The sequence below is a fragment of the Watersipora subatra genome, chromosome 2, assembly GCF_963576615.1.
Source record: "Watersipora subatra chromosome 2, tzWatSuba1.1, whole genome shotgun sequence".
NCBI lineage: Eukaryota > Metazoa > Bryozoa > Gymnolaemata > Cheilostomatida > Watersiporidae > Watersipora > Watersipora subatra.
The window spans coordinates 32288549-32310255 of NC_088709.1; the positions used below are offsets into that span (position 1 = coordinate 32288549).

A 21707-nucleotide genomic window follows, 5' to 3' on the forward strand; every position below is an offset into this window, starting at 1 on the left:
ATTGTCATCATTTAACCACACTTTGTCAGCCAATAGAGAAGCACCAGATATCACCAATACTTAATGTCTGCAGTTCATCAGAAATCTTTGTAAACTGACTAACAACACTTATTCGTTACGTTTTCTGGGCTTTTTACTTTCTGAGAGAAAATATGCTTGATCAATTCTTTATGTCAAAAGCTACAGCAAACTATGATCAAGGTCAAGTTCATGATTTCACAGACCCGCTTTACAGAAGTATGGGAGAAACTCTTTTTTGATGCTAATATTAGCAATGTCGTACCATGATCTAATGCCGCCTGAAATTCACTCATACAGCTGACTTTTTAAAGCAGCTTATTTTACTGAATTAAGACTTATTAAAGAGTTTTATTAAGTTTTTTTCTGTGACTTTTTTGTTTTTATTTCTCATTTTTTGAGCACCAGTCTTGAGACGCTGATCAAGCGTACAATTTCGAGCACATCGTCGATTTTATTTATTCAACAGCTTCTTAACTGATCGACTAGCAGCTTGAAATCTAGTTGGTGGGCAACAAGCTCTCGGGCTACATTCAGCTCTTGAGGTTCGCCAACTACAAAAAATAAAATATCTGATGCAGAGGTCATGATGTCGATAACTTTGCTTTATATGAACAAACTTCAATATACTCAAAGTTTAGAATGTTCTGTTTTTAAAAAAAATTCAAACTATTGAACCAGATTCATTATGATTAGGGAGCGAAGAGCTCTCCATCTATGAAAATATTTACTTATTAATTTACAAGTAGTAGTCATTGTTGTATGTATGTTTGCATAATTTTCATTTCAACAGCGAATTTATTGCAGCTACCAATTTATTAAAAAAGATTATCTTTTAATATGTTTGCATTATTTCACAACTGTGATATGTATGTTGATTTGAAAGGTTTAATGGATAAACAATATAATAGGTGTGTATGTTTTCACCATATTTTTACAGGAGACAAACTGTGTGTATGCTCAGAAAAAACTTCTACGCATCATCAAATGTATCACAACTGGTCAGAATAGCAAAGAACTTGCGTAAAGCTACCTAAATCTAATCACCTGTTTATGTGCCAGCGGACAGTTCTCTAATGTTAGGGTGTTTCTAGCACTTACTTCTTTTGCATTTATGATTCACGTCTGGCGTGGAGCTAATATGTCCTTTTACGATTCATTAACTGAATGGGAACGTTGGCAGAAGTTGTTAGTGGGTAGAGAGAGATGCAGTTCGCTGATAAGTCTTTGTCTCCCCCGCTTTGATTGGAAACCTTAGATAACATCACCAGTTAGCTGGCTCATCTGTAATGTCTGTTTGTGGGTTAAGTTCCTACATTGGTTGCTCAGCGACTTCCTTCAGTGACCTCTTCAGTGACCTCATCAGTGACTTCCTTCACTGACCTCCTCAGTGACTTCTTCTAGGTTGAAAAACTGCTTCATTCCTCAGGTGATAGTGAGTGGCCATTAAGCTGAAATAAACCAAGATTAGAATAGCAAACCATTTCAAGCCGCAACTAGCCACTAGTGTTGATTACTCTGGTGCACTCCTACTAAATTATGACAGATCAGCTATGAACCTTGTTTTCTACACTTGTTAGAGGTTTGATCTGTTGCTGTTTCAAGGTGATAGTATATTAGAGTATTGTGTCATAGATCTAAAGTTTTATCTATTTTTAGCAAAGAAGCTTTGGGGTTTTTCAACTTGAAAAATAAATATTTAAACATTCGTGCAGTTAGACTGTTAAATTGGTAACAGACAAATTATTGTTTCAAGTTGTGACTCCTCACTTGACAAGCATATAAGCCACTTTAATATTTACATGGTCTAGATAGTGAAAACTTATTCTGGTTTAATTGGTCTTTTTGTACATGGTAAGATCTTTGAGTTGTGCTCTCTTGACTGGCCTAAACCAAATCATTTTATGCAAGAGCCTTGATCTTTATCAATAATTAGCATGGATTTTATCCATTAGTTTTATATGCTTGAACTTATCTCATACTTTGATCGTGTTTAATGGACTTTCATTGCAGTAAGAGCAAAAAACTGCCATTAATTATTATTTTATGAGGTGACAAGTCCCAGCTGGATCACACACCCACAGGAAATACAAATCACTAATATACTCATTAAGTAGTTTTATGTTACACATTTTGGCATGACTCGCTCCTTAGCAGAGCTTAAGTAAAAAACTCCTATGAAGTTCAACAGTGTATACGTGACAATGAACATCTTGATTGCCGTGGGTGTATTTCTCCATCATATCTGCGGAATGCATTTAACAAAATAGTTTTGGATTTGTTTATATGATGTTTATTTACTCATCATCTGGAACCGAGTAGACAAATCTCAATCTGAATATGAATGAATCTTATATATCTCTTCGTGTCACTCTGAGATTATAGAATTACTAGCAGAAATATACTTTACTGTTGAACATTTTGGGCTCATCATCAGAGCAGCTAGACATTTTTCACATGTTTATGGTGTTTTCAAGATATTTCGGAATCCTGTGATTGGTTGACAATTTGGCAATGCAGTTGCTGTTTTTTCTTGTGCTCTTTCATGTTAGTCGAGACAAGCTTGGTGAGGCTTTTATTAGAATTTTTGTTTTATGCGATAAAGGAAGTCCGAGAAAACAAACATATTTTCTATAAGATTTAAACTATATTGTCAGAGTATTTTCCATTTTAAATCAAGCTCTGTAGTAACTTAATTCATATACTCTAGTGTATAAGCCTTTCTTATATTTTAATCCACGTATGACCTGTTGGTCATTGTATTGGTGCCAGAAAACTATTACGAATAATAGCGTAGTCTGTGCTTCATTATGAATTATACATAAGCCAGTTTTAAAGATTGCTCGGGGGTGTAAAACAGTTCCAGGTCCCAAGAGCATCTCTAAAATGCTCGTAACAGTTGTCTCTATATAGATTGGTGAGGGTTTTGGTGAAAGAATTGGACTGTGGGATTTCTATTGTTTGTTCATACAGCTTTTATAGAGACTTTCTACCCAAATTTTGATTTTCGTATCACTCCGTTTTCTTGGAATCCATCCAACTGGATGTCACTTAGAATTCAACCTTTGTTTCAACCTTTAATATGTTTTAGTTTTGCCATAGGGCTCTTGCATTCATCCTTCAGAAAGTGAAAGGACGCAATTTTTCCTGTAACTTTCATGTGCAGAATGTTGAAAGTTAAGATTAATCATTTTTGAGAAATATGATTATTTGTCTTTCAAGTTGCTTGATATTTTTAAATGTACATTTTTTGATTTTTTTATCCAAGAACAATCTGTTTATTGCAAAGAATATTGGATACTTTGTAATTGTTCACTCAGTGAATTTACTGTTTGCTTTTGGTGGAGAAATTAACTGAGTTTTTGCTGGTCAGGTGCTAATAGTCAAGTGCACCCGTCAAATTAAGAGTTATGGGTTCGTGGAGAAGATAACTCAGACATAAGATCATAGCTAGTTGTTCTTCAATTGTGAATTTTTGATTAAGAAATCAAAGAGTGTCTGCGTGCAATTCAGTTTAGACTATAGCATCGTTTGTGTATTATGTTGTCTGTAGCTTAATAGTTTGTTGATTAATGACTGTTTTAAGTGATCGTCATCCGATGCCTTCACATGTTTTGCTATCTTATTCAACAATTGAGAACCTGGATTCATCTAACATCAGATAATTTTATCACTGTTTTTGTTACAAGATCTTTGCTGGTGCATCTCTGTCCGAAGACCTGCATAGTTTCATTCTGATTTTTCTAGCTTTATGCAACTCAATATTCCATACAAGTGCTCTTGTTTAGGGTTGTTCCATCTTGTCTAGAGTTGCTGAGGGATTAATCCGCTGGTCAGAGTGTTCTCAAGGTTGAGAGTTGCACAATAACTGGTATTGCAGTGGTTTCAGAAATTTATTCCGTAGCTCATAGAATCTTAGTTTAACTTGTGAATTCATAACTCGCAAGGTTTTCTGCATAAAGTTCTTCGAAAGCAGTATAACCATTTTATTACAAATTCTGGTGGTTTAAAGGAATCCAAACAGCATTAGCTCACAAGTTATAATGGGTCGTCTTTATATAAGCACTGCACAACTTCCATTTCAATTCAATTCCCAAATCCTTCCATTTGTGGAACATCTTTAAAACTCATAATCAAGTAGACATTGTTTTAGCCTCCTTAATTTTTGACCTTAGACTAGACACCAGACTAACCTAAATAAAGTAATTTTTAGCTTGAAAATATTCATTGCTCTGACTTCAATTCGCTCAAAAAATTTTTTAAAGAGTGAGTCTCTGCTAAGTTACTCCTAAGTATATTAATGTGATGCCTCATTACTAAAACTTCCTTCATAAACAATATCAGCCAGCTGCAAGTTGATACAATTTTTTGCAGATTTTTCTGTTTAACCTCAAACATGTGGAAAGCATCTAAATTAACAATACAGTTACATTTAAACTATTTATAAGTCACCTTTAACAACATTTACAGGAATATTATCACAGTTTGTCAAGTTATTTGATAAGGCTTCATTTTGCTAGAGTCAGTTTAAATATATTTTATGTCAAAGTCTTTTAACCAAGTGCTTATTATATTTGCCTTCTTTATGCGTTACTTGTTTGTATTTCTTGTTCATTAGAACATTAAGAGCAGCAGTTGCTTTGTGGTCTGGAATCACTGACCTGCCAACAACAAGTTAAGGTTCAATTTCTAAAACAGCCACTGGTGGGGACAGAAATAACATCCAATCTTGAATTGCTCTCTGCAACTAGGCATGTCTTCAGTCATTGACTCAAACTGCCATGCGAAGATTGCAGAGAAATTTTTGTGCTACGATGCTTTTAAAAAACACACAGCCTCCACTTGCAGTAAGCTAACCAAACATCACACACATCTGAATTTATTCAATGTTGTAGTGATTCATTTTTAAATTATAATTGTCCAAATCCATATCTATATATATATTTCTCAAAGTATGTTGTTTGTTTGCATTCCAGCCATAGATCACAAAATCTTGATATTGAAATTCCGCATTCTATTGGATTTGAACTTACGATGAATGCATCGACAATTTTCTAATCCGCGCGCACTACCGTTGAGCTAGAATGCCATAGTGATCAGATAGGTTTTTTATAACGAACACACCATGCGCGTGCTATAATTATTTTAGCCTTGCGTTTATGAGTTACGATGCTTCTGTTCAGAAATACATGTATGTTGGGACCAAAATATATGCAAAACGATGCCCTTTCCTCTTTTTTCGTTAGGGCTAATTTATTCAGCCCCACGATATCGACAATAATTTATCTCGAACTTAAGATTTGGCCATTTGTGTACTTATTATATACAATGGAACCTCGGCTCTTGGATGCTCCGGTTCTCGACCAACTCGGTTATACACCAAAGATTTTGAGATTTGTTCGTCTCGGACCTCGGACATAAATTAGAGAGCATGTGCATTGAAGTTGAAACAACTCCGGAAACAGCATGCAAACATTCGTTACAAAACGGAGAAGCATTTTACACTCCATAGATTCTTTACAAAAAGGGAGGAACCATCTGGGACGAAGCGATTCACCGAATAGATTTGCTAGAGAGATAACCCCTACAGTCGTTACCATAAATTGTTTTGGAGGAGAATTCTCCTTCAAATATTTGAAGTAAGCGGACCATTGCTGTATATATTTTCCTTTTCCTATGATTTTTGATGTAGGCCTACTGTAACTGATCTGTTGCAATTTTCTGCTGTTTCATTATCAACTTCAGCAATTTTTGTCAATGTATCTTAACCTTTAATGTTTTTAACGTTTCAAGAGGAAAACATTTGGAATGTTTACTTTTGTTTATTTTTCCATCGTCATAACTAGAAAACCTTCTATTAAAATTAAACACGATCTATATCTACCCGTTTTTATTTATAGTATACAGTACAGTTTGTGGTGTAAAATGTAAAATATTTTACCGAAGTTGATTTCTCGTCTTGGAATGGATTAAAATTTACTTATATTTTTTTCTAATGGGAAAAATTGTTTCGGCTCTTGAACAATTCGGTTTTCGAACCGAGGTTCCACTGTACGTTATTAAAAGATATACGTCGCTGAAAGTTATGAAATTTGAAATTTACAGTGGTTTGAAACATTTGCAATTGTTTTATTTATTTTTAATTTAGTTGTCTCTCACAAAACCTTTTCCTCATGATATGAAGCTTGAAAGTTACAGTTAGTTGACAAAATTTGAAAGCTTTTACAGTTTTATTTTTTTCTCAATTTATTTAAACTACACAAAACACTTTTCTCATGATATGAAGTTTGAAATTTAGAATGGCAAATGTTGTTATATGTTAAATAAAAATAAATTTTCTGTCCGAAAATTTTTTTGTTACTCCGGGTAGCACAGCTAGTCTATCTATATATATATTTTTCAAAGTATGTGTGTATGTATGTGTGTCCCTTCTGCTATAGCTGTTATTAGAACAGCTGTGGCTAGACAACGCTGATGCAACATCATGGCGTACCATCATGTGTATGTATATATATATTATATATTACATATATATTATACAAAAGCAATTCCAATCTGCGGAGTATCAGAACAATTTTCATTCAACTCGAGTCTCTTTAAGAAAAGTTGATAATTTCATACATTTTCTATATTATTACAGTTTAAACATCAACTAAAGCCAGTTTAAACATCAACCTAAATTTTCATCATGTTTTCATCTGCTTCTATTTAGTATTGTTACAGCTACATTGTATGTCACCTTCCGGGATTGGCAGTAGATTGATGCTGCTATTAAATTCTCTGTTCATATGGTCATCATCAGAATAAATACATAGCTGAATTTCTACCACTATTAGTTGAATGCCAGGCATTGCCCGAGTAATGAAAAAGTCTTTAGACGAAAGATTAATTTTTATTTAACATATACAGCATTTACCATTCTTCCTTTTAATCTTCTTATCATGAGAAAAGTGTTTTTTGTGCAGTTCAAATAAACTGAAAGAAAAAATAAAACAACTGTAAAGGTTTTTAAATTTTCTCAAATAACTGTAGCTTTTAAATTTCATATCATGAAAGAAGTGGTTTGGTGAAATAAATTAGGAAAAAAAAATAAAACCATAAAGCTGCTTAAATGTGAATGTGCAATCATTAGCAAGTAATAGCTAAATATAGACTGTTTTGATACGATTACAATGGAAAATTATTTGATATACAATTATATGATTTTAGTTCATTTCAGTGTTGGCATCATAAGGTGAATATATAGTAGGCTATAGAGTGGTATAGAAAGCTATAGTAATTATCTAATGCAAACACCTGGCAAAAATCATCAAAATCGCCATCATCACCATCAATATGTTAACCTTAGTAACTACAGTTACCTACAATAACTTGAGTGAATTTTGTAGTTATGATTTGCAAGAAAATTTAACATTACAAAGTACTTTTGCAGAATGTAATGTGGAGAGTTTTCACCTTCAAGACAGACGTGTAACATAAACGTCAAATCTACATGTAACTTAAATGAATTTAGCAAGTACTGAACACATACATAAATGAAGTTTTAGTATGTATTTTAATAAACTTCAAACTTTGAACTAAACTTTTATCACTTATCTGTTTGCGAATCCGTTTTTACCATAACGAATAACGCTAAACTCACCATGGCGAGTAACGTATATTTCTTAATAACGTATATAATCAGTACACAAATCGCCAAATTTTAATTTCGAGAGAATTTTGGTTGATATCGTATGGCGGCAAAACAAATTCGCCCTAGAATGGCTAGGACAAAAAAGCATCGTGTTTTATAGAGTTGGCCAAAAAGTTTTTATAGCAGAGGTATCGTAACCCTTAGGCACAACGCATCAATTAATACGTCATTTAACATGTGAAATCGGGAAAAGGTTATACACTATATAATAAGAGCCATGGAATTCTAAGATCCTTCATAGACTTGTGGTTAGATGGTTGGTTTACAAACAAGCGGGAGCAATCTTCGAGAGTTCAAATCCAGCACAATACAAGCTTTTCGTTGCAAGATTTTGATAGCTATAGCTGGACACACCGAAACACAGAAAACACACAAACTTTGAGAAATATATATATAGATTTAATCAGGTGTCATATCCATTTCTAATCCAGTTGACGGTTGCATGCATACGTGACATAATGATAGGCACACGCATGCGTGTCAAATAATGTATGAAACTTCTCCGTGCTGATTAAATTGCAACTTTGGTAGTGTCAAATTTAGCTTTTCGAGGACCATTCTATAGTATTAGTTGTGTGAATCCTTCCGCTTATTGAAGTTTATGTAAATTGATCGATGGAATGTGCACTTCTCTTGTCAAAAAGATTAGGTCAGTCTTTAGATTTCCTTATTGCAACACATCCAAATACTTGATTTATGAACCATTGCTAGCTTCTGATTGGCTGCTGCTTGTCACTAAACGGTGTTGTCAATCTTTTCCCGTGTCAATTTTCTTTACGTGTCTGTCAGACGGCTTATCTGGTCGGAACTAATCAAGTGTCACGGATTTTGTAAAATGGCATGAATTAAGTATTGGGCAAGAGATTAGAGCAGAATCGGGTTGAGGCCAGCAGCAATGACTTGCATGCAATCGTTTAAGTAAGGGAGGACATTTCTTGCTCAGATAAACATTCTTGCTGTGGTACACTTTGCGAGTGAATGAGAGAACTGTGACCTGTCTGAAGGCCATCAGGCCTCGATGTGCATAGTTGATTTAATCTCCGAGTTTTTGCCGAGTCAAAACTGCTCTATGTCGGAGCAGATATAGGAATGTACTGCAGTATGTTTTACAAATTCAGAACCTTGTAGGTAATAGTGCTATACATAGCGTTAAAGGGTCACTCACTTCAACCTTTAAAGATCTTATTAAAAGGTATAGATATTTTTTCTATCATTTGAGATTTTTTTAGTTGGTTCAGGAGATGTAACTGCAATAGGTTTTAAGATTAATATCAACAAAACTTGATCGCTATTAAATCGCTCAGAAGAAAAATACTTTTGCGAAAATATTGTCAATAGTTTTACTTTTTGTTTGTTCTTCGCATTACGACATTGACTCGCGTTTAAATGCGTATAATTAACATTTATTTGTGTTCCAGTTGCAGTCTTATGCATCTCCATTGAAATATATTTTATTTTGTATTTGCTCAATATTGTTTGAAAAAACTTTGAAAATAGCCTCAGGTACATTGCTATATATGTTTCAAATGCTTTAAAGATAGATTGGTCAGTAATTGTCCGAGTTTTCCCTCTAAAGGCTATGTAAACATCTAAGTAACTAATGCCAATGAGACCTTGTATTTATCACTACTGAATGCCCGGGTAATAAAAGTCTGCGCAGAAAATTTATTTTTTTAACATATAACAGTAATTACCACTCTAACTTTCACACTTCATATCATGAGGAAAATGTTTTGTGTTTGTCAATTAATTAAGAAAAAAGATAAAACAACTATCAAAGGGTTTAAATGTAAATGTGAAATAATTAGCAAGTAATAGATAAATTAAGTCTGTTTTGTTACGATTACGATAAAGTATGATTTGGTAATAATACAATTAATATGAACTAAGAAAACCAAATAAAAATCCTGATTACGTTGAATTAATAATAACAATTCATGCATAAAAGAGTCTGTGTGCATGCGTGTGTGTTTTTCGAGCATGCACGCGCAGCGAGCTTTTCATTCCAAGATTTTAATAGCTATAACTGAAAAAGCAGACATCCGTACAGACGGTGACAAACTTTGAGATATATATATATTATTTATATATAGACTAATATACAATATATGCTAGACTAGTGACATCATTTGCGAAGGAAGTCTGGGCACATCTTTTCCTTCTGAGCTTTTTTACTGCGATCAAGTTTTGTCGATTTTAATCTTGAGACATTCTGGCAGTCAGATCACCTCAAACAACAAAATCTCAAATGATAGAAAAATATCTATATTTTTTGATTAAGTTTTTTAAATTGTGACCTGGGTGACCCTTTGAGGTCAAACTTGTCAGTTTGACTCATTTTAGGCTTTGTCCTTTTCATTTTTTTGACTTTTTACTCACAACAACCACTACACTGCTTCAGACAGTCTTTATAAAAAAACCTTCCGAAGATATTTGCTCATTTTATACTATAATTCCTGCTTTACTTATTTCCTATGCACCGTCACCATGCACTCATAACTCGCTCTAGTTTTTTAGGGATCCACGATTTAAACCTGAAAGAGTAAGACCTTAAGGATTGTTTAATATTATTTTTCAAAAACTATTAAATACATAATATGTAAATATTAAGTGTAAACAAGTAAACTATTTGAAGAAGGTTTGCTTTCTTGTACTGATTCAGAAATCTTTGTTTTTAAAAAGTTGCACATTGCTGGTTCTGACGGGGTATAGATTGAAATATTTGCTCATCTTTGACATTGCGTGTTGTAAAGTTTGTATGTAAGATTATCACATATACGAACTTTATCACCACTGGTCAGCGTCATTCAATGTAAATTAGACCATGAGACAAAAATTACCATAAAGAATAGTAAAGTAAAATTATGCGTAGTGGAAGAAAAAGTTCTTTTTTCATAGAGTTGTTCTATGATGTGGAAGTGTTGGTGTCTGGTATAAGGTGTAGTAGATTTTCTGTGCAAGTAGGAATGTAATGAATAGTCAGGTGAATAGGAGATTTAATCTGAGTATTTTGACAGCTAATATCTAATAACAATATCTATCATAGGTAGAGGTTTGTCAGGATATATTATATTCTAACATGATGATTTTGCCATATTTTTCACATTTCCATATTTCTGCGCTGAAAATCAGTCACTTTCATAAGATAAGATAGAAAAGAACATTGGCCACAGGTTTTGTGTCTATGTACCCTGCAATCAAAAGTATAACTGAAATTTTGCATATTCTGCACACGACCTGAACCTGTTGGTTCTACATAGAAGTATGATAAAGAATACCATGGTACTTAGGAGTACAGAGGTAACATGAGAGAATGGAGGCGGGATGAGATCATTTACTGGTACCAAAAAGTCCCTGAGAGTTTTATCATCATTTTGCTAAAAAAAATTATTTCCTTTATCCCTACTCAATGGGTCTACTATAATATTAGTAAATATAGCACGATATTACAATACTATAATTATGATATTATCTGCTATTAACTAATTATATTCTCTACTAATATTCTACGCACTGTACTTTGGTCTATAACTTATAATAATATACATATACATGTATATAAATATATAAATATTAAAGTATGTCTAGCATCGGTCCACAATAAAAGCTAATTTGTTTGCCATTACCTATTTTTTTAATTTGTAATTTTCAAATGTGCCATTTCAATTTCAATTGTTTTGTTACACTCGTATTTCCGGTCTCGGTAAATCTGTAAAAGTTTATTCCTTCACATGAAAATTTATATCATCTGGAGTAGGAGTTGTCCCACCATTCTCTCTCTGGTTGGTCAGGCAAAGAAAGGTTGATATCTCATTTTTAAGTTTGCGCCAGTATCGAGAGGTATCAGTATCTTCCATCAAAACTCTGAATACAATGAGCCCTCTGCTGCAACAGTGATCTTTTTATACACACACTTTGGTGAACTCATTGTTTATTTTGTTCTTAATTTATTCAAAGTGCAAAAAAACACTTTTTTCATGATATGAAGTTAAAAAGTTAGAACAATAAATGTTGTGTATGTTAAATAAAAGTAAGTTTTCTACGCAACGGCTTTTTTATTACCCAGGCAACGCCGGGCATTCACCTCATACTGTATAACTTATCATGCTGTCTACTATAATACTGTTGATTAATCTTTGTTGATAGAAATTAAGATGCAAGAAAGCGTGTCGTTGCTAAGTGTCCCACTCGGGCTGGTCTTGATTGGAGCAAGCCACTGGCAAGCAACATGGCTTGCTCAAGCAACATGGTTGAGCAAGCCATGTCGGAAAAATTAGTTCTGAGAATGACAGTAAAGGTTTGACTTTATTATATTTAAGGATTAAATGGCTTCAATAATAGGTGATTTGACAGGCTATCAGCTAACATAATTATTATCTTTTGTCTATAATCATGGTGGGTGTATCTTATCATTACTACGCGTATGGAACTCCTGTGTCATCAAAGTATAATGTTCTAAAAAACAGTTGTAAACTATAATTTTTAAAATCAACACCTTTTAATCATTTTTTGATAAAGGTTTGTCAACAATTTTTTATGAAAATGGCGACATCCGCTTTCTAAACTGATATTTACAAAAACTGATGTGTTGTGGCACTTACACCTGGAATTGTAAATAAAATCGTATTGTAAATCATAAAATCATAAAAAAAATTGTAAATCGACCATATAGTGGATTGTTGAGTGTTATGATTTAAAACAATAGGTTACTGATTCGACCTAAATCTTGTCATATGAAGAATTATCACTGTGATTTACCAGTTGTTTATAGAGTCCACATATACGAGAGCAGCCGTGGTCAATTGGTCTATTGACCTGCAAACAACAGGTTGAGGCTCATCTCCCAATAAGGCCACTAGTGGTGACAGGAGTGACATCCATCCTTAAATTGCTTCATGCAATTGGCCATGTCTCCAATCGCAGAGGTTACCATCGCGATTGGATCGTCATCGCGAACTGATATTTTTTTAGTTTTTCGAATTTTTGGTTGAAGTTGTACATTTTACATCTTTATACGTGGTATTTGATGTTATAAATATCAGATTTAAAAATATCACATGTCAATATCACATACATATGGTCTCATTGCATCAGCGCAATTAAGTTGTGTGCGGTTTCATGTTATCTTTATTGTGAGCCCATCTCCTCTTCCGTACCCTACCAATATGTCCAGTGTTAATCCTCTGTTGAATATTTGGTAACATTCAGGGCAGGACTAGTTCTTATTCCTCCTCAGCTATGTAGTAACTTAAGAACTGTCACTGGAGCAGGGACTACATTAGTTTAATTAAGGTACTCCACCTTCATAAATCCCAAAATATTTGCAGAATATGGAACATCATATATAATACTTAACTTTATAATCTCGTAGATAAATGCAATTTCTATCATTTAGCTAACAAATGTTGTCACTCGATTTGTCATGCAAAGTCTCATCGCGCATTTTCAACTTGTGACTGCTCGAGGTGTATTTATTAAACAGAAATAAGCCAAGATTACAAGAATTAATTCACCTGGTAATTCTTTTTTGTGGTAAGGTCAGAGCCAGTTCAATCGTTTCCATTGATGAATGCCCATTTGCACTGAATTATTAATAGATACTGCAATTCTGTGTTTGCCCCATATGGGAGACTTTTTTGGCAGTTTGACTCATCCTTGACCACTGGGAGACTTTTATTATACCGGAGTGCACTAATATCTCTAAAATTTGACAATCGAGTTACTCAGGTACTATCAATCTTCATATGTACCTCTCTCTCTGATCACAAGAAAAAATGATTTGTTTATCCCGTCATAGTCCTTAAATGTGTCCGTCTGTTAATTAGTATAAGTGCATTCTGTGAAATTTATATTTACCTCTCAATGCGCCTGATCCATGTCAAAAGTTCAGTTCTTAGTTTTCCAATGTTATGATAATTTGCTCTGTACGTGCATGTATATATTTATTTACACCCATAGATCATTATTTAATGTTTGTGTTAGTTTGCTAGGCTTGTTTTTATTAGTATATCACAAGCTTTTGGGAAAGTTCTGAACAGCCTTTTAAAATGAAGGGTGTTGATCACATCTGAATTAATGACAAATGGAGATTGGAATTTATGGAGTGAAAGCAAACGCAGTCCTAATTGATATTCTACAATATAGTTGAACAGCTCCGATGTGCTGAGATTAATTTAAGATTATGAATTCAACCATAGTTTTGTGTCACATTCAATATGTTCAGAGCAGTATTATGACTACAAAAAACTTTGTTCTTTTCATTCTGTAGGGTCTTGTTTTCTACGTCGTCTGTAAAGATCGTTTTGTTGATACTCTCTCATTTTGACAAACGGAGGGTACAAACGGAGAGTAAAAACGGAGGGTAAAAACGTAGGGTACAAACGGAGGGTACAAACGGAGGGTACAAACGGAGGGTACAAACGGAGGGTACAAACGGAGGGTGCAAACGGAAGGTACAAACGGAGGGTACAAACGGAGGGTACAAACGGAGGGTGCAAACGGAGGGTGCAAACGGAGGGTGCAAACGGAAGGTACAAACGGAGGGTACAAACGGAGGGTACAAATGGAAGGTACAAATGGAGGGTATAAACGGAGGGTACAAACGGAGAGTACAAACAGAGGGAACGGATCTACATATCATTGTTATATACATACCAGCCTAACCATAGCATGTTATCTACATGCCAGTACAACCGTATAGCATGTTATCTACACCGTAGCACGTGGAGGACAGATGCAGAGTGTAAACTCTTAGAGCATGGCTGTTTGTTCTTGTTCAGAATGTTCGTGTTACGCAGTTGTTAACTTGCCACCGGTTATATGGGAGTGTCACATGTTTTCACACTAAAATCTTGATGTCTTCGTGTATACTGGACTAAAAATTAGGTAAAACAAAATTATAGTTGGTAAATATTTTCTTATAATTTGCACAAAGTTATCGGAATCGCTTCATAAGTTTCCTTTTTCATTCAGAATAAATCTTTTTCATGATATAACAAGTTTTACCTCTTGTCTTGTCACCTCATCTAGTTTCCTTTAATTTAAGTAATTTTTGTGACAAATCTCGTCATTTAATAGCCTAGTATTACAAGAAAATACATTCAGAAAAATACGTTTTTCTTTTCTCAATAATAATTATGAATTTATGATAAAATTGTCAGCACGTTGTCCTTTCAGATTTTGGGGCTGCTCATCTGTGTGGGTGGCTCCTTGGTTGGCTGCGCTGTTTTTCCGCTTCTCTCCAGCAAGCTCGCTGAAAGGAACCAAATTGAAAAAGATGAAAACATCGGCCGAGGTATTGGCAATGACAACGAGCCATGTAAAAAGTTGAAGGAGACAAATTCTACGTATGCCGCTATCTATACCAGGTTTGTGCCATATCTTGCAATAGCCTGCTATTCTTGAACTTACAGGTGCTATACAGCTTCAGTTTCAGCACACGGTACGTAAGCTTTCAGGTTCCCTAAGTATAGGATTTACGCATATGGTAACCTTTTTTGACAGATTTTACATTACCTTTATTGAAATTTCGTTCGCAATATTTTATCTAGCACTTTGTAATACAGATCATCGACAGTTTTGGATACCATTCATGTTAGTGGAGCACAGGAACAAACTATTACTCTTCACTGATGAAAACAGCCAAATACAAAAATACTCTAGGTTTACTGCGGGAAACAAACTGTGAAAAAAGAATTTAGTTTCAAGAGATTGAGCTGCCTGAAAGGTTTCTTGGAAAGTAGAAATTTGCACTTGGGCCTTCTTTTAATTGTTACAAATAAAGGCTGATACACACTATATCACAGTATATCGACAGCAATCCCACAATACATCGGTGATCGTCTGTAATAACATTGTCCACACTATCACAAACTCATTTAGGTTTACATCAGCGAATAATCGCGGCATAGCATTTTCATTATACAATACGGTCATCAAAATATTACTTCCGTAGGAAATAGCATGAAGGGAAATATACACATGTATGTTCAGCAATCTTCCACAGCCAATCACCATCAGTGTTGCACATTGAACAGACTGTTGTGGATACACGGCCAAATATTAGAAAAGTTTGACAGCTGCAATGTTTCCTGGCATATCCGCGTTGCTTTGGTGATGGCATCGGTTTACAGTGCAGATGGTCTATGAATAATTGCTGATAGGACAACCGTAACATACTGCGATACATCGGGTACCTGCTTTGAGATTATTTGTGTCCATGTATAACTAGTTGTTTACGTTTAGTCCAGTTGACATCGTCAAGTCCTGTTGTCATCGTCAAGTCCTGTTGTCATCGTCAAGTCCAGTTGTCATCGTCAAGTCCAGTTGTCATTGTCAAATTCTGTTGACATCGTTAAGTCTTGTGGTCATTGTCAAGTCCTGTTGTCATTGTCAAATCCTGTTGACATCGTGAAGTCCTGTTGTAATCATCCAGTCTTGTTGACATCGTCAAGTCCTGTTGTCATCGTCATTTGAAAGCGAGTCTTAAATGAACTCTCCTGCACTGAAAATGAATATAATTGAATTGAGAATATGTTTACCAAAATCAACAATTTTGCCCAATCACATTTGCCTCAGCTTTACCTCTGCTAATGTAGACTAACATGTTCATTTCGATGCAATGCATTGATTAACCCGATTAACCTTCAACTCACTAACGCGTTGTTTATGCAACAGTCTATGCAACAATACGTGTCTCGCCAGGCTATAAACTAATGCTAGTCACTTACCATTAATATTTTTGAAGTTTTGTCACCAATTAACAAGCTGAAAGCACCCTAAAAGTTTGCGACTGCTGACACTGTTCTGTAGGTCAGATAAATATACCGATGCTTTGACACTATTGGTACTGACGGAATGTACTTTGTGTGCTGTCTAGTGATCCACACTGGTATTGTGGTTACCATGGATGAGCATCTCTCATGGATAGTGTCACTTCTCCACTTGTCACGCTAGGTCAGCCATAGTGTATAGCTTGTCAGCAGGTTGTTGATTTATAATAAATTAATAATACAATAATACGGTTCATAATTGAACTATTGATTTCACCAAGTTGCTTTCCTTGCAAACAATGGAATACACTGTAAAGGCGTATTATATGAAAAACTAGACATTTTGTGGACATAAAACTAAAGCTAGAGAGGAGTGTTTAGTACAGTGCATCAAGTGTTTCAAACAGCAAGATAAACACTCCTGTTATTTATTGCTAATGTTTATTGCAGGATATTTATCTACAGAAGATGCATAACAATTGTGAAGACTTTTGTAGGCAGTTTATAATTTATTAGTTCTCTCACGAAGTTTCTATTTTAGAATTGTTGAAACGTGCTATGATCGTTATGGTCTACATAATTTTACATCTTGACCTAGGTATGATTTTTAAGCCTTGTCTGCAAATTGTGCGCGAATTCTGCGAAAGATTGCATCCGCTTACTCAGCAATGTTAGTTCATAACATAAGATTAATGAACTTCTATTTTTAATAAGTGGCTTTAGAGATGATGGGTTAATTTAAATATTACTCAACAGCTGCCCTCAACAACAGATTACTCAAGTGTTGACAAGTGAAGTATATTTATATATGGCTTCCTAATCGCTCTTTCATGTGTATAATGAATGGAAAAGAAATAGTCATTAGCTATTCACAATCAACTACATCATTTAGGCTAATATAGGTCATGGTTTGACCTAAAATATCTCAAATTTGTTGAATTTTTAGTCCTGTCCTGTTCTTGTTACTATTTTGATTGGTAAGATGTCCAGTTGAGAAGTTGTCTTTTCAGTTATCTTTCAGCTCTTACCATTATCATCACTTTATACCTTTTAAAGCTTTAATTATTTTTTTTAGTTATTAATGAACAAGTCCATCAGCTCCCCAATTGTCAGTTAGTCATCACCAAATAAGTCATTAAAGAGTTTGAAGGAAATCCTCACTCTTCGGTTCAATGGTCTGATTGCAGGATGTCTAATAGTTCTTTTACATAGTTAAAACATCACAGTTCATACAGTACAATTTTTATTTTGTATTTATTTAGTCATAGAATTTCCCATTTTTGGAAAGAACAAAAGCGTCTAGTTGTGGAGACTTTGACCACCTCAGAGTATAGTAAATGTTGTCTGTTTTTGTGCTCGATTGGAAATGCTGCTGTAGGCAGGAAGTTGGAAGGTTTGAAAGCGAGGGAATCGCTAGCAGCGGAATTAGCTTATCAATTATCACTGATGTAATCTCGTCATCACTCCAAGATCTATTTATAGTTCAAACACTTGAAAAAGTTGATTTGTTTTTATCAAATTATGTCAGTCTTAAACTGTATGTAGTCCTCTTAGGCAGTCTGTTGTAAATTTGGATCTAAATGATTTAGTTTGAATATCATAAAAAGCCTTTGAGGCAATTTGATATTCTATCAAGACAAAAGTAATTGTTTTACGTAATAATAAATTGTTTAGCTCTGTACTAGATTGAATTGCATTAAACTAATTTATATATCATGTTTCGTGTGTTCCCGAGTTGGGTGGAAAGATGAAGCATTCTGGGCATAAAGTTTGCTGTTCGGAGATTTCAAATGTGTCATAATGACATCGTCTAACAAATCGCATGCTAGTTGGTTTGAACAGTCTGTAAACAAATATTTATTCTCTTTAATTGACATTTCTTAAGGATATCTACTACATAAACATAATATCATTATAATTAGTTTAATTATATTTAACTTCTTAGCTTGAAATTGGTGAAAGGTTTGTTTTACGGTGACTTGGAAAGTTTGTTTTACAACACTTTGGAAAGTTGTTAGACTGTAAAACTTTATTGCTGACGTTTGCTTTCAGTAGCGAAGTTGTTGTGATACATTTAATTTATTTAAGATGGGTATATGATTGGTTGTAAGTTGCACTAGTTTTAGCTCATAGTCTTCTCTAGAGGTTACTGACCTGAGTGTTGTTATACTTTCTCAATCACTATGCTCAAGCTTTGTTACTTTAGGATAATTCTATTTCTTTGTTTATGACATTCATGCCTAGTATTGATGGAATACACAGGAAATTGTTGGAATTAATTGTCACGGTTGTGCTCAGTCAAAACATGTAAGTTATGCTGTTGAAAAAAATTTCTGAGTGTTTTTACCAATCCTTAAATAACAGCAAGTTTCACTTAAAGATATTTTTGTTTTTGTTTAATCCACTCCGCTCTTTCTAAGTTGTTTCCAATGCTAAAATAATTTTTTCAATAAAACAAAAATTTTTAGATTTCCCTAAATTTTTCGCCAACTTTTGGCATTTCTCCCTTTCTCGGCTTTGACAGTGCCTATATCAATTAGTAAGAGGGGATTTAGTTCCTTGTATTTCACTACTATATCTGGTCATCTGTATCACATGGTCCATTTGAGTATAGTTATCTTATCAAGCCTTTTTGCTGTTTCAGTTTTGGTCTGGCAGTCACATCACCTCTGATATGTTTTATAAGTCTGAGTCTGTCTATATAAATTACAGTATTTATACCTTTTAAACACCGTTCATTTTATATTTTCTACTCTGTGCTGAGTTTTATTCAGTTTTTTACCATTCTATACACCCTTAGTATAAATTATTTCTTTCCTCATTCACAACATTGTTAATATTATCATTACTGTCAAATGTTGTTATCCTAATGTATTCAATTAATATGAACTACTGCATCCGTTTCAGGGTTGTCTGGCTGCACGGACTGTCAGCATTAACCAACCTCATCTGTCTAGTCGGAATGACAGTACACTTGGCTACTCTCAGCTACAACGTTACTTTCCACTAAGCTGATGTCACTTTTGGACGATTGTCTGATGTCACTTTTGGGCGATTGTCTGATGTCACTTGGGCGATTGTCTGATGTCACTTTTGGGTGATTGTCTGATGTCACTTTTGGGCGATTGTCTGATGTCACTTTTGGGCGATTGTTTCTGTGTAACGATTTGTTCATTATAGATAGGCATAGATTATTTCTATTATGCGATGTGTGTTTCTAAAATATCATTAAATTTGTTTTGCAATTTGATAACTTTGTGTTTCATTAATGTTTTCATAAATTGTTTTTTTGCTGTTTTAACCTTTGATTCAATACTTTTCTTTAATGTAACTACATTTTAGATTTACTTCTTGCTAGTGTCATTTTACTCCATCTAGTCAACTCTATTAATCTGTAGCAATACATCTAGGGAAATACCTTGAAATAAAGTTGTCTGTCGCCAGTCAATGTTAACATTACCAGTAGACTATCCCTATTGAATCTTAAGATAATTTTTACTTTAATAAGAGCCAAGTTTTTCTCTTCGAAGCTACGCCTAGAGGTGAGAAAAATATTGCTTTCAACAGGATTTGAACCCATAGCATTCAACTTTATCACACACACCTTCACCAATCATCCACTTTCTAGTATTTCAGAATAAGTGTGCATATTTTATATTCTCAGTAATTTAGTGACACGCCTGAAGATCTCTCCGGGTACCCTGGGCTGTCATGGCTCTAGTTATAGATAATATGTCCTAATAGAAGAAATAATACAAGTCATTACGTTGTTACAAAGTGTCGGACGACATGCTTCTGAACATGTGCATCTATTTTGCCTCTCGCTCTCTCGTTCTCACTCATTTACCACTGGAAGGACAGTTTATAAGACCGATGTTGTATATCCTTTTGAATAGCTGGGAAAAAATGAGGTGTCAAAGGTGATGAAATTAGGGGTATCGTCCTAAAATGAGTAATTTCAGTTTTCCTACTCACCTCCTAATGACCTGGCAAGTAAATTCCAGGCTTCCAATCTGTGTGACATTCTATAGCTCATGGTAAGTGTAGTATCAAGAGGTTAGGATGGAGTCAAGATTAGGGGAGTTAATCATTTGATAAATGTTATGTATAATTGCGATTTAGCAGGCTGTCATGATTGATGGTTTATGCGTTGAACAAGTGTATTTACGAGTTGTTTGCTCCGGTATAAAGATAACAACTCCTTAGAAAAAAATCGATCATCGCTTCGCAGATTTTTATCAAGCTAAAACATTCTAGGAGTTATCTAATTAAAAACCCCAAGTTGCATTTTAGATTATTCTCAAAAGGATATAAAGAAGATAATAAATGTTGAGAGACAAATCTGCTAAAAATGTTATTAGATATGCTGCCACTCATAAACTTCTAAGACCTGTGACATAGAGCTACATTGTAAATATATGGTAAACCATATAACATATAACTCTCGGAATAAGGCAATGCAAAAGGAAATTAGCATGTTACTTTTAAGGCTTGTTCACATTGTATCGCCGTATGTTGGCATCATCTTCTTGGCAATTATTCGTCAACCATGTGCACCGTAGACTAATAGGGCTGCTGAAGCCAGGTGGATACGTCAGAAAAAATTGCAGCTATCAAACTTTGTCGCCAATTCATCGAGCATCCACGACAGTCTGTGTAATATGCACAACCTCTTTAATGATTATTGGCTGTAGCAAATCGCTTGATCTATATTTTCTTTCATGACAGTTGCTGCCGGACTAGTATTTCGTCATTTACGGGACTACATTTGATAATTACAATGTTATGTCATGGACTATTTACTGATGTAAATGCCGGTGTTTGTGATAGTGTGAACCTATTATAATAGACAATTGCTAAAGAATTACTTGACACACAGTGACATACGGCGAATAGCGTGAATCAGCCTTTAGAGGCTTTTTATATTAACATAAATACAACTGCAGTTATTTTAATGATAAAATAAACGATACAATAAACAATATAATAAATAATAATGCAATAAATAATAGCCAATAAAATTAATACCGTTCTGAGAGGGAGAAAGATTACTGCGTTTCAAGTGACCTCGCCTTACCTTCACATTAACATAATATTCTGTCTCATTTCCCATAATAGTGACTTTCTAGTTTTCAATAGAATAGATTTAGGACTATTAGACGGTGAGATTATGTGCCATCAGACGAAATCATCAGATCAGCGTACCAATCCGTGATCGCCTGCTC

At 34.4% G+C, this 21707-nt stretch overlaps 1 protein-coding gene across 1 annotated transcript in view; it reads left to right on the forward strand.

The window, feature by feature from the left end:
- LOC137387547 (transmembrane protein 205-like) overlaps nucleotides 1–19930 on the forward strand; it is a 28055-nt gene extending 8125 nt beyond the window's left edge. Inside the window, exons 4-5 of the mRNA XM_068074001.1 lie at nucleotides 14888–15078; nucleotides 19390–19930. Of these exons, the coding sequence (XP_067930102.1) occupies nucleotides 14888–15078; nucleotides 19390–19492 (294 nt within the window). The 3' untranslated portion in view covers nucleotides 19493–19930. The remainder of the gene's footprint in view (nucleotides 1–14887; nucleotides 15079–19389) is intronic.
- The last annotated feature ends 1777 nt before the right edge of the window (nucleotides 19931–21707 follow it).